Genomic DNA, 15,570 nt, shown 5'->3' with positions numbered 1-15,570 from the left:
ATTTTGGGCTGTCTGGAGTCTTGTTTTTAGGGCCTTTGTGGTTCTATAGTACCATGATGTTACGGCATAGTCGAAGTGACATTGAATGAGAGGAGAGGGAGAGGAGAGGAGAGGAGAGGGAGAGGAGAGGAGAGGGAGAGGGAGAGGGAGAGGGAGAGGAGAGGGAGAGGAGAGGAGAGGGAGAGGAGAGGAGAGGAGAGGGAGAGGAGAGGAGAGGGAGAGGAGAGGAGAGGAGAGGAGAGGGAGAGGGAGAGGGAGAGGGAGAGGGAGAGGAGAGGGAGAGGAGAGGGAGAGGAGAGGAGAGGAGAGGAGAGGGAGAGGAGAGGGAGAGGAGAGGGAGAGGGAGAGGAGAGGGAGAGGAGAGGAGAGGGAGAGGAGAGGAGAGGGAGAGGAGAGGGAGAGGAGAGGGAGAGGAGAGGAGAGGGAGAGGAGAGGAGAGGAGAGGAGAGGAGAGGAGAGGAGAGAGAGAGGAGAGGGAGAGGGAGAGGAGAGGGAGAGGAGAGGAGAGGGAGAGGAGAGGAGAGGGAGAGGAGAGAGAGAGGGAGAGGAGAGGGAGAGGAGAGGAGAGGGAGAGGAGAGGGAGAGGAGAGGAGAGGGAGAGGAGAGGAGAGGAGAGGAGAGGAGAGGAGAGGAGAGGGAGAGGAGAGGAGAGGAGAGGGAGAGGAGAGGAGAGGAGAGGGAGAGGGAGAGGAGAGGAGAGGAGAGGGAGAGGAGAGGAGAGGGAGAGGAGAGAGAGAGGAGAGGGAGAGGAGAGGAGAGGAGAGGGAGAGGGAGAGGAGAGGGAGAGGAGAGGGAGAGGAGAGAGAGAGGAGAGGGAGAGGAGAGGGAGAGGAGAGGGAGAGAGGGGCGGCTGTGTCTCAGGAGGTAGAGTCGCCATCTAATGATCACAAGGTTAGCTTGCCGCCATTGGTGTGTGAATGGGTGAATGAGAGGCGGTTGTAAAGCGCTTTGGATAAAGGCGCTATATAAGTCAGTCCATTCCATTTAGGGAAAGTGTAAATATCTCACATTCCCTCTCCAGAAGATTCCATCTCATCTCACCTCAGATATCTCCACCTTAAAGGCTGCAGACAAACCCGCTGGTGTTTGATGTGATTAGGGTTTGTCGCGCTCTGTCAGAAGTCTGTTAAAGACATGGATGAAAACAGATGTGTTTTTAACCAAATGGAGGGAGTTCTTTACCTAGATTTAGGGTTGATTTATACAGCAGGGGCCTCATTCATAACGGGTGCTTAGATCAAATGTTGATCTTACCCGTGTCGTACGTAGAAAACCACGTCAACGTAGTGATTTATACAATTTCAACGTGAGTCAATTTGATCGTGGAAACGATCGTAGCTCGACGTCGAGTATTCAACTTGCTTACGCACATTACCTACTGGTTATGCGGAGTTATTACAGGCATGTGAGCCGCACTGCCTAGTGTAATTCATGCAAGTGGCTCGTAATAAAATTAACGATGTTGTTATCAGCCGAGAAAATGAGTTTAATTCAAGATTTAAAAGGAACTGATGTTTCTGATTGTATTTCAGTCTTCCTTTATATCCCTCCGTAGCTGTCTATCTCCCCTTCAACATGCCTAGTGCGTTCCACAACGGACCTTGCCCGGCCAAGCTCTAAATTATACTGGATTTTCTCCGGTGTCAGGGAGTGAGCAGCCATATAAGAATAAGACCACCTGATAAGAATAAGACCATTATATTATTACAGTATAAGCAGCACTCGCTGCTATTTCAAGGTGCGAGGGGGCACGCACACATGCAATGACAGTTACTGACACTGAAGTCACTGGCGAGGGGATGCTAAAATTGTCCTCTTATAAAATCCACCACCTCCCCTGATTTTCTTTTACAACTTGAGTAGAGTATAAGTGTTATGAAGGCCCACAATTTAGAGCCAGTTAGTTTCCCCAAATCAGCCCTATTTTGCCCCTGTTATTTCCTTAATTATTTTCCATACTATTCATGTACGTTTTCATGAAGGTGTATGTATTGTTATTGTAATTGTATAAGTTCTGTCTTAGATTTGTTCAGTATTGTGCAAGCGCCAGATTAGTGGGCGTGGTTTTGATTGGCGTACGTGACTTGATGTATGTCCGGTTGGTATATATAGCTACGGAAGTCGATCTAGGGGGGCGGAGTCAGTGGACACACACCGTGCTGAAGCTGAAGACACGAGTGATTATTGAGTTTGCAACTGTGACAGAGGGCAAACATTAGTAGAATCTAGTTGAATCGATAGATAGTTGAATCTCTGTATTTGGTTTCCTTTGCTGCGGAAGACATCTCAACAGTCAACAAGGAGAACGGGAGACTGAGTGTTAATAGTAAATCACTGGCTACCCGCATCGCCGCGGGAGTTCGGAGTTTGGTGAGTTGGCAGCGCTAGCCCAGTTTAGCTGTGTCACCGTTAGCCAGCCTTGCTAGCCGCCGGCTGCTAACGTTGGCGCATAGCGAGACCCAAGCCGGACAGAGCCGTCGCCTCCGAGGTGGATTGCGACCGACCGCTGACACCACCGGAGCTGACCGTGGACCACCGGACCTGAGCCATTCACACCTCGTCGTTTGCTACGAAGACCCCCCTTTCCCTTCAAATTGCAACGTCACTCCCCCCCCTTGTCTGCTGCCTTCCTCGAGTCACATGCGAGCTCCAACCAGGCCTCAACGCGCTCATTTCAGTCCGGGACTCTAAGCCTTTTCAGGCCAGGTACTGTGTGTGAGTGAGTGAGTGAGTGTGTGTGTGGCCGGCGGGGAGGGAGTATATTGGGATGTATATATATAATTTGTATAAATAAATGTGTTTGTTCATATTTGATACAGTTGCCGTGTGTTTAGTTGTCTGTATTGTTTAGTTTAACAGCAAATCTAGTATTGGGTTTAAGTATTGTCTTATAGTGTGATTAACTGAGTTATAGCTTGTATTATAATATATGATATATATATAACTGTGATATGCTAGTCTAAAGGGTTGCTGGCGCCCCCTGCCTCTATCCTCCTACACTGCCGATTTAGCTCAGAGTTAGTTAGATAACCAGCCCTTCCTAAAATTCTACAGTCCTTTAGCTACTCCCTGGTTACAATTGGTCCTTCGAGCCGGATAGGTTGTGTAGTGATAGCATGGCTGAGCGCAGCCAACCAGACAAGACAGCCGCCCCTGGAGGTCCCTGGGTGGGAGTGAGGAGCGCACTCCACGGGATACAGTGGTCGGAGAGGCCGAGGTGTCCGCCGGCGCGCGGGTGGCTAGCACCGAGACAGCCATCAAAGAGCACCAGCCTGAGGATGAGATGGCAGAACAGCAGGGTTTTGCCGTAGAAACGGAAGAGCAGGAAGGAGAGGCCCGGTCTGACAGCGCCTGCGGGCGGAAGAGGGAGGGCCTCAGCCTTAACGATCTGCCTCCCAGTACGGCGCGCTCGAGACCTAGCTCCTGCCGTTCAGTGGCTTCCTCCCGGTCCAGGGTTTCCGTGGGCAGTTCTGCCTCTGGGGCGGATAGCATGCACTCCAGAGGGAGTAGTGCCGCGCTGTCAGAATGTATGCGCCAACAGGCCGAGATGGCGTTAGAGCGGGAACGCCTCCAGTTCGAGCGTGAACGCCTCCAGATGGAAGGAGCGGAACGTGCGGCGGAGAGACAGCGCCAGGAGGCGTTAGAGAGGGAACGTGCGGCGGAGAGACAGCGCCAGGAGGCGTTAGAGAGGGAACGCATCCAGTTCGAGCGCGAGCGCCTCCAGATGGAGGGGGCGGAACGTGCGGCGGAGAGGCAGCGCCAGGAGGCGCTAGAACGTGAACGCCTCCAGATGGAGCGCGACCGCCTCCAGATGGCGAGAGAGCAACTGCACGCGGAGAAGATGGAGGAAGTGATGCAGACCATGCGCGACGTGTGCATCAGCAGAGCTCCGTCGGCCCGTAGCTCCAGAGCATCATCCGCACGGCCCTCTCGAGTGCCATCTCCTGAACCCCCCGCCGATGGCTCCATGACCCCCGCCATGACTGTCCAACTACAGGCCCAGCTGACCACCTTGAAGGAAGAGGACCAGGGACCCGACCGCTACGCGGCCCAGAGGGAGCCAGCGTCGCTGCCCGGGAGGGGAGCCATTCCCCAAGAGCGTAGCACACCCCTAGGTCCTCCAGTGAACCAAAAGGCATGCAGGCCGGACACCCAGACCGTCACTCCAGCCCCGATCATCCACTACAGGATGTTTCCCCAGGTGGAGGGACCCAAGTTCCCCTTCTTCAAGGACGAGGACAGGAGCCAGTATGTGGAACTACGCATCTGCCTAGACACGCTCTTGGACGACTCCTGCTCAGAGTCCTACAAATATGCGATTCTCCTTCAGCATGTGAGGAACCCCAGAGCCCACAACATGGTTCTGGCCCATGCCTCCGCACCGACACCTTACACCAGAGCGCTCGCCGACTTGGATGCCCGCTACGGTCACCACGCCCTTGCTGAACTGCAAGCCCTCGAACAGCAGGCCCCCATCAAGGATGAACGGGCGCTGGATGACTTCGCGCTCCGCGTGCACACCTTGGTTGGAATGCTGAAGACGCAGGGCCCAGCTGGCGCCAGCGAGATCAACAGCACCTCCAACGTAGAGCGGCTGCTCCGCAAGATCCCACGCTTCCGGCAGGAGAGGTTCCGGCGACAGCAGCGCGTTCGTAACCCCGGGAAGTTGGGTCTGAGCATGGCTGCCTTCGCGGAGTTCCTACTGGAGGAAGTGCATGACACCAACGTAGACGCCATGGGTTACGCTGAGCCGAAGAAGGAGAGGGAGAAGGGAGACCGCTGGGACAGGCCGAGCTCGAACAGAGGACGCCCAGTAGGAGTGCTGCACACGGAGGAGGAGCCTCGGAGAGAGAGGAAAGCCCGACCTGAGGGAAAGGATTCCTCTCAACCCCCTCAAAAGGGACGGAGAGGTCCACCGCCATGTCCGTACTGCACCAGCGAGCACTGGTTCAATGAGTGCAGTGACTTCAACAACCTGAGTACCGAGGCCAAGCAGAGGTGGCTCGAGGAGAACAAGAGGTGCTGGAACTGTGGGCGCGACCATCTGGCTAAGAACTGCACCTTGAGGAGAAAGTGCAACCGCTGTGAGGAGGTCCACCTCAACATCCTACACGAGGTCTCCCTCGCCAGGTCCACGGAGGGCACCAGAAGCCCTAGGTCCGGTAGCGCACCGGAAGAGGAAACACCTGTCTACTATCTAGACCCAACCCAGAGCAGCGGCTCCAAGGTCCTACTGAAGGTGGTGAAGGTCCGACTTCACCACAACAACGCTGTGTACGACACGTACGCCGTTCTAGACGACGGGTCGGAACGGACCATCCTTCTCCAGGAGGCAGTGCGCCAGTTGGGGCTCCAAGGGACTGAGGAGAAGCTGACTCTGCGCACGATACGTCGCGACCTTAAAGAGGTCACCGGGGCGAGAATCAACTTCTCTATCTCCCCGGCGGGGCGGCCGTCGGACAGATATCGGCTTCAGAATGTCTTCACCGCAGACCAGCTAGCGCTCTCCCGCTACGACTACCCCCTGGAGAGATTACGCGCAAGATATTCCCACCTACGGCGAGTAGACCTACATCCGATAGAAGGAGCGGAGCCAACCCTTCTCATCGGCTCGGACAACGCTGCACTGATCGTGTCGCTCCGTCCTCCGCTGAGAGGACCACGAGGCTGCCCGATGGCTGTTAAGACTGCGCTTGGGTGGGCCCTCCAAGGCGCTACCGAGTGGAGAGATAGAGACGGGAGAGCTACGTCATCCCTCCATGTCCGAACCGAAGAAGTGCAGACCATCAACTGCCTTCACACCAGTGTGGACTCCATGAATGCGGCGCTACTAGACAACGTCCAGAAGCTGTGGACGCTAGACGTTGCGCCCTACAAGAATGAGAAGCTCTACGTACGGTCAAAGGAGGACGTCTACGCCATAGACCTCCTTAAAGCAAAGACAGTGCGTATCGAAGTCCAGGGCGTGAAGAGATACGTCACACCACTACTCCGAAGAGAACCCATGCCAGAGTTTCGAGTATCCCCTCGAACCGTCCTACAGTGTCTGACCAGCACTGAGAAGCGTATGAGGAAGGACGAGGTCCTTGCTGCTTCTTACAGAACGGAGATGAAGAAACTGACGGAGTCCGGTCTGGTGAAGAAGCTTGAGCCAGCCGAGGCGAACCAGAGTGCCGAGTCTTGGTACCTCCCGCACCACAATGTTCACCACAACGGGAAGAACCGAGTGGTCTTCAACTGTAGCTACCAGGTGGGGAAGCTCAACCTCAACCACTATCTTCTCCCTGGTCCAACCTTGACCCCAGCCCTCTTGGGAGTTCTGGTGCGATTCCGTCAGCAGCCGATCGCAGTCAGTGGTGACATTAAGCGAATGTTTCACCAGGTCAGGATGTTGGAGGAAGACAAGCCACTCATGAGGTTTCTCTGGAGAGAGGACCCGAGCGACCCCGACCCCTCTATCTACCAGTGGGAGGTGCTACCCTTCGGGACAACCTGCAGCCCCTGTTGCGCCACCTATGCGCTACAGACTCACGCCGCGCAGGAGACGGCACCTCCTGGAGTGTTTGACGCCGTCCATAAGAGCTTTTACGTGGACAACTGCCTCCACAGTTCGAAGACAGCCACGGAAGCCCGTCAGCTAGTCCAGGACCTGCGTGCTCATCTCCAGGAGGGTGGATTTGAGATCTGCCAGTGGGCCAGCAACGACCCGCAAGTCATCAGAGACCTCCCGAAGGAGGCCACCTCGACCAGCAGCGAGGCTTGGGTCTCTCACTCACCAGATGATGCTCAGGAGATGACGCTCGGACTTATCTGGCAGTTCCAGACCGACACTCTACGCTATCGCAATAAGCCTGCCAAGCCCCAACGCGTCACGATGAGAACGATATACAGCACTCTAGCGAGCCAGTACGACCCACTGGGATATATCGCTCCCTTCACGACGATGGCCAAGGTGCTTGTCCGGGAGCTGTGGGCCCAAGAACGAGGATGGGACGATCCTCTGCCTCGTCACCTAGAAGAGAAGTGGAAGGCCTGGGAGCAGGAACTTCCCACTCTCCAGCACATCAAGCTGCAGCGGAGCTACTTCCCTCCCTCCACGGACCTAGAGAGGAGTGTCATCACGCTACATGTATTCTGCGACGCCTCGGAGATGGCGTACGGGTCCGTGGCATACGTCAGAGCGGCAGAGCTTGGAGGTGAAGTCCACGTCTCGTTTGTCCTGGCACGTTCCCGAGTGGCGCCGAAAAAGCAACAGTCCATCCCAAGACTGGAGCTGTGTGCTGCCCTGAACGGCGCGCAACTGGGAAGGTTCCTGCTCGACGAGCTCCAGCTACCTCTGATGAGCGTCACCATGTGGTCAGACTCAACTACCGTCCTCCAGTGGTTGAAGTCCAGCTCATGTCGGTATAAGGTGTTCGTGGGCACCCGAGTCGCAGAGATTCTGGAGTTGACTGAGGTGAACTGCTGGCGTTATGTAGACACCAAGAGGAACCCTGCTGACGTCATCACGAGAGGGGCAACTCTCCAGGATCTGGCTGAGCCCCACCTGTATCACACGGGACCAGACTTCCTACAGGAGCGGGAGTCAGAGTGGCCAGCCACGCCGGCGTTAGCAGAAGACAGAGAGGACAAAGAGCTGCGTAAGACGTTGTTCTGCGGAGCCACCCAGGTCGTAGACCCTGAGACTACTCCGGGAGAGGAGTGTGAGACGCTCGAAGAGCTGCAGAAGAGGATGTTCTGCTCCAAGGCCGGTCTACCCCTAGATACTACGCTCAGCGCCGAAGATTACACCGCGGCGGAGCTCCTGGTGCTGCAGAGTGCCCAACAGGATGCCTTCTCCCGAGAGCTGGAGTGTCTCGAGAAAGGGAAGCCGATCCCCTCGGACAGTAGACTCCGCGGCTTAGCTCCAGAGCTCGACGGTGTTCTCATTCGCGTGGGTGGCAGACTGCGCCGCGCTCAAGATCTAGACCTAGACACGTGCTTCCCACTAAGCATCAGGTCACCAGATTGGTCATCAAGCACCATGATGACAAAGTGCAGCACGCGGGTGGAGAGCGTGTCTTCGCGGAGGTACGACGGAGATTCTGGATACTCCATGGACGGGAGGCGGTACGGAGATATCAAAGGTCCTGCTCGGACTGCCAGAGGTGGCGAGCCACGCCGCCGCAGCCCATGATGTCCGATCTGCCCGAGGACCGGCTGCGACTGAGACAGGCTCCGTTCCACTCTACTGGGGTCGACTGTTTCGGGCCACTCCTAGTCCGAAACCGGCGAGCCTCCGAAAAGCGGTGGGGCATCATCTACACGTGCCTGACGACGAGAGCAATGCACCTTGAAGTTCTGCACCAGCTCACAAGCGACAGCTTCCTCATGTCCTTCAAGAGGTTCACCTCCAGGCGAGGGACCCCTAAGACCCTCCGGTCGGACAGAGGCACCAACTTCGTCGGTGGTGAGGCCGAGCTGAGGGCGAGCTACGCTGCGATGACTGAGGAGGCCCGTGACAGACTCGCCTCCCAGCAAGTGAAGTTTGAGTTCAACCCCCCAAATGCTCCACACTTCGGGGGAGCCTGGGAGCGGGAGATTCGCTCAGTAAAGAACGTCCTACGTACCATTCTCGGACAGAAGGTGCCTACCGATGAGGTGCTCGAGACTGTACTAGCAGAGATTGAGGGCATCTTGAACTCCCGGCCCCTAGGCTATACCTCCAGTGATGTAGCAGATCTGGATCCCATTACGCCCAACTTCTTGCTGATGGGGCGGCGAGACTCTGCACTGCCTCAGGTAGTCTACGACCCTGCAGAGCTCACCGGAAGAAGATGGTGGAGGCACAGCCAGGTGCTCGCGGACCAGTTTTGGAGGCAGTTCATACTGCACTACCTGCCGACCCTGCAAGTCAGGCAGAAGTGGACGAGGGAGAGAGACAACTTGTCCGAAGGTGCCGTGGTACTGGTGATCGACCAGTCCCTTCCACGCGCCGCCTGGCAGACAGGCAGAGTGACCAAGGTCCTGCCGGGTCCGGATGGAAGGGTGCGGACGGCCATCGTGGACGTTGGTGGTCGCACTTACACCCGACCTGTGGCACGCCTGATTGAGCTCCCTCAAATTACAAAGGACACTATCACCTCATACCTCACGCTGCTAGAGCAGCCTAGCCAGTGTGCCTTCCATAGTTAAATGAAACCGAGGGTTTCATGGGGCGGCTGTTATGAAGGCCCACAATTTAGAGCCAGTTTGTTTCCCCAAATCAGCCCTATTTTGCCCCTGTTATTTCCTTAATTATTTTCCATACTATTCATGTACGTTTTCATGAAGGTGTATGTATTGTTATTGTAATTGTATAAGTTCTGTCTTAGATTTGTTCAGTATTGTGCAAGCGCCAGATTAGTGGGCGTGGTTTTGATTGGCGTACGTGACTTGATGTATGTCCGGTTGGTATATATAGCTACGGAAGTCGATCTAGGGGGGCGGAGTCAGTGGACACACACCGTGCTGAAGCTGAAGACACGAGTGATTATTGAGTTTGCAACTGTGACAGAGGGCAAACATTAGTAGAATCTAGTTGAATCGATAGATAGTTGAATCTCTGTATTTGGTTTCCTTTGCTGCGGAAGACATCTCAACAGTCAACAAGGAGAACGGGAGACTGAGTGTTAATAGTAAATCACTGGCTACCCGCATCGCCGCGGGAGTTCGGAGTTTGGTGAGTTGGCAGCGCTAGCCCAGTTTAGCTGTGTCACCGTTAGCCAGCCTTGCTAGCCGCCGGCTGCTAACGTTGGCGCATAGCGAGACCCAAGCCGGACAGAGCCGTCGCCTCCGAGGTGGATTGCGACCGACCGCTGACACCACCGGAGCTGACCGTGGACCACCGGACCTGAGCCATTCACACCTCGTCGTTTGCTACGAAGACCCCCCTTTCCCTTCAAATTGCAACGTCACTCCCCCCCCTTGTCTGCTGCCTTCCTCGAGTCACATGCGAGCTCCAACCAGGCCTCAACGCGCTCATTTCAGTCCGGGACTCTAAGCCTTTTCAGGCCAGGTACTGTGTGTGAGTGAGTGAGTGAGTGTGTGTGTGGCCGGCGGGGAGGGAGTATATTGGGATGTATATATATAATTTGTATAAATAAATGTGTTTGTTCATATTTGATACAGTTGCTGTGTGTTTAGTTGTCTGTATTGTTTAGTTTAACAGCAAATCTAGTATTGGGTTTAAGTATTGTCTTATAGTGTGATTAACTGAGTTATAGCTTGTATTATAATATATGATATATATATAACTGTGATATGCTAGTCTAAAGGGTTGCTGGCGCCCCCTGCCTCTATCCTCCTACACTGCCGATTTAGCTCAGAGTTAGTTAGATAACCAGCCCTTCCTAAAATTCTACAGTCCTTTAGCTACTCCCTGGTTACAATAAGCATGTGCCTGTGTACCTGGTTAGTTGTCATGATCAAACATTACAAATGCAACTTACAGAGAAGCCATCCTTCTCTGCCCTCTCCCACTTCCAGACGAACGCCTACCCTATATTATAGCACTTGTCTTAATTCAGCCGCTATAATTCAGCCTCTATCACAGGGTGTTAATACAAACCTCATTCACCTGCGTTCATTTTTACCTGCGTTGGTATTTATAGAAGGAAGCACGTACGCAACTTTAAACCATCTCAGCCCGTTTTATAAATAATGCTTACGTCCGTTTAGAAAACTGTGCTTACGTGAAAGTCAAAGATGACGTTCAAGTACTTCTTTATGAATGAGGCCCGAGGAGTAGAGGAGGTGGAGGAAAGGAGGTGGAGGAGAGGAAGTAGAGGAGGTGGAGGAGAGGAAGTGGAGGAGGTGGAGGAGGTGGAGGAGAGGAAGTGGAGGAGGTGGAGGAGAGGAAGTGGAGGAGGTGGAGGAGGTGGAGGAAGTGGAGGAGAGGAGGTGGAGGAGAGGAAGTGGAGGAGGTGGAGGAGGTGGAGGAGAGGAAGTGGAGGAGGTGGAGGAGAGGAAGTGGAGGAGGTGGAGTAGAGGAGGTGGAGGAGGTGGAGGAGAGGAGGTGGAGGAGGTAGAGGAGGTGGAGGAGAGGAAGTGGAGGAGAGGAACATTGACTATTCCACTGACCTTATTGAAGGAAATATTCTCTGAGGTTATTCTGATTACTGGAGAGAGGTGTGAGGGGTATAGGTGTGTTTAACAGAATCATAAAGATGTTTACAAAGATACGTTTATGCATTATTAGTTCAGAGCGTGGGTTACAAATTACTAGAGGTCCCCAGAGCATACCGGTCCTGGGCGAATAGGGCTTGTGAATGCGTAATGGATTCATTTGAATGCTGTTATCTTTTGAAATGTTACTGAATCTTTTGACCTCTTGTCATTTGTTTTCTGCCGTGAGAGAAAAGGGGGATTGTTGAACCTCTCAATGGAAAACACGATTCTACTGGAGACAAAGTGACATGCAGGTGCTATTTTATACGGCGCAGTGTCCTTGGATAAAAAGACTGATAGAAAGGGAGGGATGTTCAATGTTTGAACTGTGAAAGGAAACTCAGTAATAAGCACTTCTTGTTTAAGCTTTAGGACAATTACAGTATCCTGTGATATCACTTACACTGGGTTATTTTTAGTGGGGTTCAAGAGTTTAAGCGGGTGCGTGTGTAGGAGCCAGCGTTTAATTTAGGGGGATTGGCGGTATTTCACAGTTCTGTCTGAAGGTCGCTATCATCATCATGATGATATATGCATATACAGGTGCTGTTCGTCAACAAGTTTCCTAGATAATGTACTTTTCTAAATGTGTACCTATGGGCCAACAACATATCGACTATATATAACGTTTGCTAGTGATGAAGTCGGAGCACTTTAAGTCGAACGGCGCAGATCTACCAGGTGATTGACAGCTGGTTCACAAACATCTCCACACATCTCAGGGACCAGGCTTATAAGAGCCACGTTATGTAAGACTCCACCATGGTTAAACAGCGGTACGCCACTGGCCATTAGAGTTAATTTGTTGGTCGTCCCGCCCACCATCCCAGCCTCCACCCACTCTTCCTCTCTATATTTACCTAATATATATAACTATATATTTACTCTGCTGCTCTATATTTACCTAATATACAGTATATATCTATATATTTACCCACCTACCTGGTAGTGATGGCCTCCCTGCTTTGTTTTATGTTGTTTGACCTTCAGGCCGGGAGTTCCACAGAGCAGAGCCGTTCAATTGCTACAAAATAAATGCCAATACCATTTTCAATAAACATACAACATAAGTGCCCCCCTTGTACTGTTTCTCTGTTTCTCCAGTGTCTATATAATAAACAATAACAAATAAAATAAAAAGTCTAGGTTTAGAAGAAGGTGATAGAAGAAGGTTTTTCCTTCTATCAATGGCCCTGGGCCTGAGCTGGATTACTCTAACTGCTACGACTGGTGGACTGATGATTCACTTGCTTAGTCAAATGTATTGATTGTAAGTCGCTTTGGAATAAGGCGTCTGCTAAATGCCAAAAATGTAAATGTAAGTGTCCTGACCATAATCAGTCAAATAATTTAAGTGCCGAGTTCTCTTAAGAGAATGTATACACATTCCAGTGTTACTGGCTACAGAGATGTACTAGTGTGTGTGTGTGTGTGTGTGTGTGTGTGTGTGTGTGTGTGTGTGTGTGTGTGTGTGTGTGTGTGTGTGTTCACAGCTCTGGTACACCAGCTCCATGAAGGTGGTGTGTGTGTGTGTGTGTGTGTGTGTGTGTGTGTGTTCACAGCTCTGGTACAGCAGCTCCATGAAGGTGGTGTGTGTGTGTGTGTGTGTGTGTGTGTGTGTGTGTGTGTGTGTGTGTGTGTTCACAGCTCTGGTACCGCAGCTCCATGAAGGTGGTGTGTGTGTGTGTGTGTGTGTGTGTGTGTGTGTTCACAGCTCTGGTACTCCAGCTCCATGAAGGTGGTGTGTGTGTGTGTGTGTGTGTGTTCACAGCTCTGGTACTCCAGCTCCATGAAGGTGGTGTGCGTGTGGCTGACAGACAGGATGGACCTCCAGCTCCACATGTACCAGCTGAAAACACTCATCAAGATCGTCAAGGTAACGCCGGCGTTAGCGAGCGCAAATTGATTGGTATCGGTGTGAGTGTTTGTACACAATCATCGTTCACCGTAGGCCTTTATTTATATTCACACATCCATATAGGACGTAAGGTAAAAGCAGCCATGTAATCATAATGTCAATTACCTAGTGTTTAGAGATAAGGGCATAATTATGACGATAATTCACTGATAATTACATTTGTGGACTTAGCAGTGAACTCGCCTCTCTCCAGTTTGAGTAAGTAAAGATGATCTATCATCTATCTGTGGATATAAAAAAAAGAAAGAAAAAAAAGTCTAGGTTTAGAAGAAGGTTTTTCCTTCTATCAGTGGCCCCGGGCCTGATCTAGATTACTCTTCCTGCTACGACTGCTGGATTGATGATTCACTTTCTTAGTCAAATGTATTGATTGTAAATCGCTTTGGAATAAGGTGTCTGCTAAATGCCTAAAATGTAAATGTAAATAATGTATTTAATCTGACAAAATGTCACAAGGCAAATTTAAACAGGATCATATGAAAATGGAGCAGTCATTCATAGGCAGTATGTTTGAGCGTGTGGGTGTTAGTAATATAAAAGTCACTCTGACAGATTAGGATAACACTACAGATACTATCATCCTTCAGCACACCGCCTCCTCTGAAGAATGGGGGGGGGGGGGGGGGGTCTGAGGAGAGAGGGGGGCTCTTATGTTGTGAAGTCATCATAAACATGACCACTTATGGTCACCCAAACCCGGGTGAGCTCAGCTCAGCCACTGGACCAATCTAAAGAGGAGCGCCGTGGCCTTGAGTCTCACAAACCCTTCCCTTTGTCCAAGCCCAAGTTCAACCTCCCTCTCAGCGTTTCCCTTTCAGACTAAGGCTCCATTTTCTTTGTTTTTGTTTCCTGCCGACAGAAGACGTACCGTGACTTCCGGCTCCAGGGCGTCTCAGACGGCACGCTGAACAACAAGACGTACGAGACCGTCTACAACCGCCTGACGGTGGAGGAGGCCACGGTGGCCGTCCAGGCCGGGGACAGTCTGCAGGGCATCACCATGAGAGACAGCGACGAGGAGGACGGGTGAATCTGGTCCTGGGGCGCAGGCCTGCCTGCCTGCCTGCGTGCGTAAATGCGTGCGCGTAAAGGAGAGAGACACCGATATAGAGGGAGATGGAGGGGGATGAAAAACACACTTAAATCCGGTGATGATGAGAACCATCTGTCCCCTCCCTCCCTCCCACCCAGCGGGTACTTTCCCAGCCAGACTGATATGATGATGTCACTTTGTAGGCTACAGCTGCAGCTCAGTCAACCAACCGATTAGCCTTCAGTGTATCTCCGTTTTATTCACGTTGTTTTATTTGTTTGTTTGTTTATACTTATGGTTAACGTTGATGTAGACCAAGAATTATTCTTTTTTAAATATCGGATATGTTGCGCTCTCTTCTGGTGGTTGATTTATACACCCGTTACCAGGTGAAACCGTTTTCAGAGATGACCGAATGAAGGTCTGTTATTCTAACGGACATGTAGGAGGACGCGTTGTGACTGACATGACTGTTGTCCATCACTGACCCTGGGAGAGAGAAAACACGAGAGAGAAAACGGCCAATACCGACGTCTGCTAATGCTGTACTCTGTATGAACAACACAGCTGTCCTTCTGGGGACGTATAGGCTAAAAGTGCTACATTGTCATATAATGTACGTATGCTTGAGTGTGTTTATCGTTTACAAGAGTTTTCCATGGTGACTGTGAAGGTGAATTCAGAGCTGCGTTCAGAGCTGCTGCCAGGCTGGTTGTGTGCTGATCATGTTCGGGATCTAAATTGACGTCTTTACTGTTTTACTTCAATGAATCTGTGTCAGTGGAGTACAAAGACAAAACAAATGGGCAGAAATATATAAAACATATAACAAATATATAAAATATATTTCTTTTGTGCACCTGTTTTTGTTCAGGTGTGTTCTAAGTGTTAGAAATAAAGTGTTTTTAATGCAGTCATTGTCTCTTTCTTTTTTTACGTTAGCCGATTAATTAAAACAGATGTTTAGATGCACATACTTTAATTACTTCTACACACCTGCATATACATTGTAATATTAGTTTAAATTTGATTATATTGTTATTCGATAGCCTACATCAATATAATCCTTAATATTTAATTATATATAGCCTTCCATATCGCAACCCAAAATATGACTCCATTGTTTGACTTTGACGTTATAATAAACTCGCTTCAAAAATATGATTATGACTATCATGTTGACCCCGTAGTCACTCGAAGTTATTGTATATAGGCTATGGCAATATTTATATTGCTGCCAAAACGAATACATGTTTGCAGTGTACCTTTAAGAAAATGTCAAAGATCTTGGGCCAAAAGGTTTCAAATGATATCTCTGGAATTACTTATAAACTCTAAATGATCATCCGTATCCCCCTCCGATATCAATATTATGTTCCGGACTGGAAAGGACGTAAAACACATCATGTGAATTTAACTGGAAATGTGAATT

At 51.1% G+C, this 15,570-nt stretch overlaps 1 protein-coding gene across 4 annotated transcripts in view; it reads left to right on the top strand.

The window, feature by feature from the left end:
- Positions 1 to 14,135, top strand: part of cadps2 (Ca++-dependent secretion activator 2) — a gene marked incomplete at its 3' end in the record, with an annotated part of 199,098 nt that extends 184,963 nt beyond the window's left edge. For all 4 annotated transcript variants that reach the window (XM_080545181.1, XM_080545182.1, XM_080545180.1 and 1 more), the window contains 2 exons: positions 12,959 to 13,063; positions 13,965 to 14,135. In XM_080545181.1, coding sequence (XP_080401307.1) covers positions 12,959 to 13,063; positions 13,965 to 14,135 — 276 coding nt within the window. The remainder of the gene's footprint in view (positions 1 to 12,958; positions 13,064 to 13,964) is intronic.
- Between the last annotated feature and the right edge of the window lie 1,435 nt (positions 14,136 to 15,570).

The sequence above is a fragment of the Nansenia antarctica genome, assembly GCF_963989245.1.
Source record: "Nansenia antarctica genome assembly, chromosome: 14".
NCBI lineage: Eukaryota > Metazoa > Chordata > Actinopteri > Argentiniformes > Microstomatidae > Nansenia > Nansenia antarctica.
This window is presented reverse-complemented; position numbering and strand designations above follow the sequence as displayed.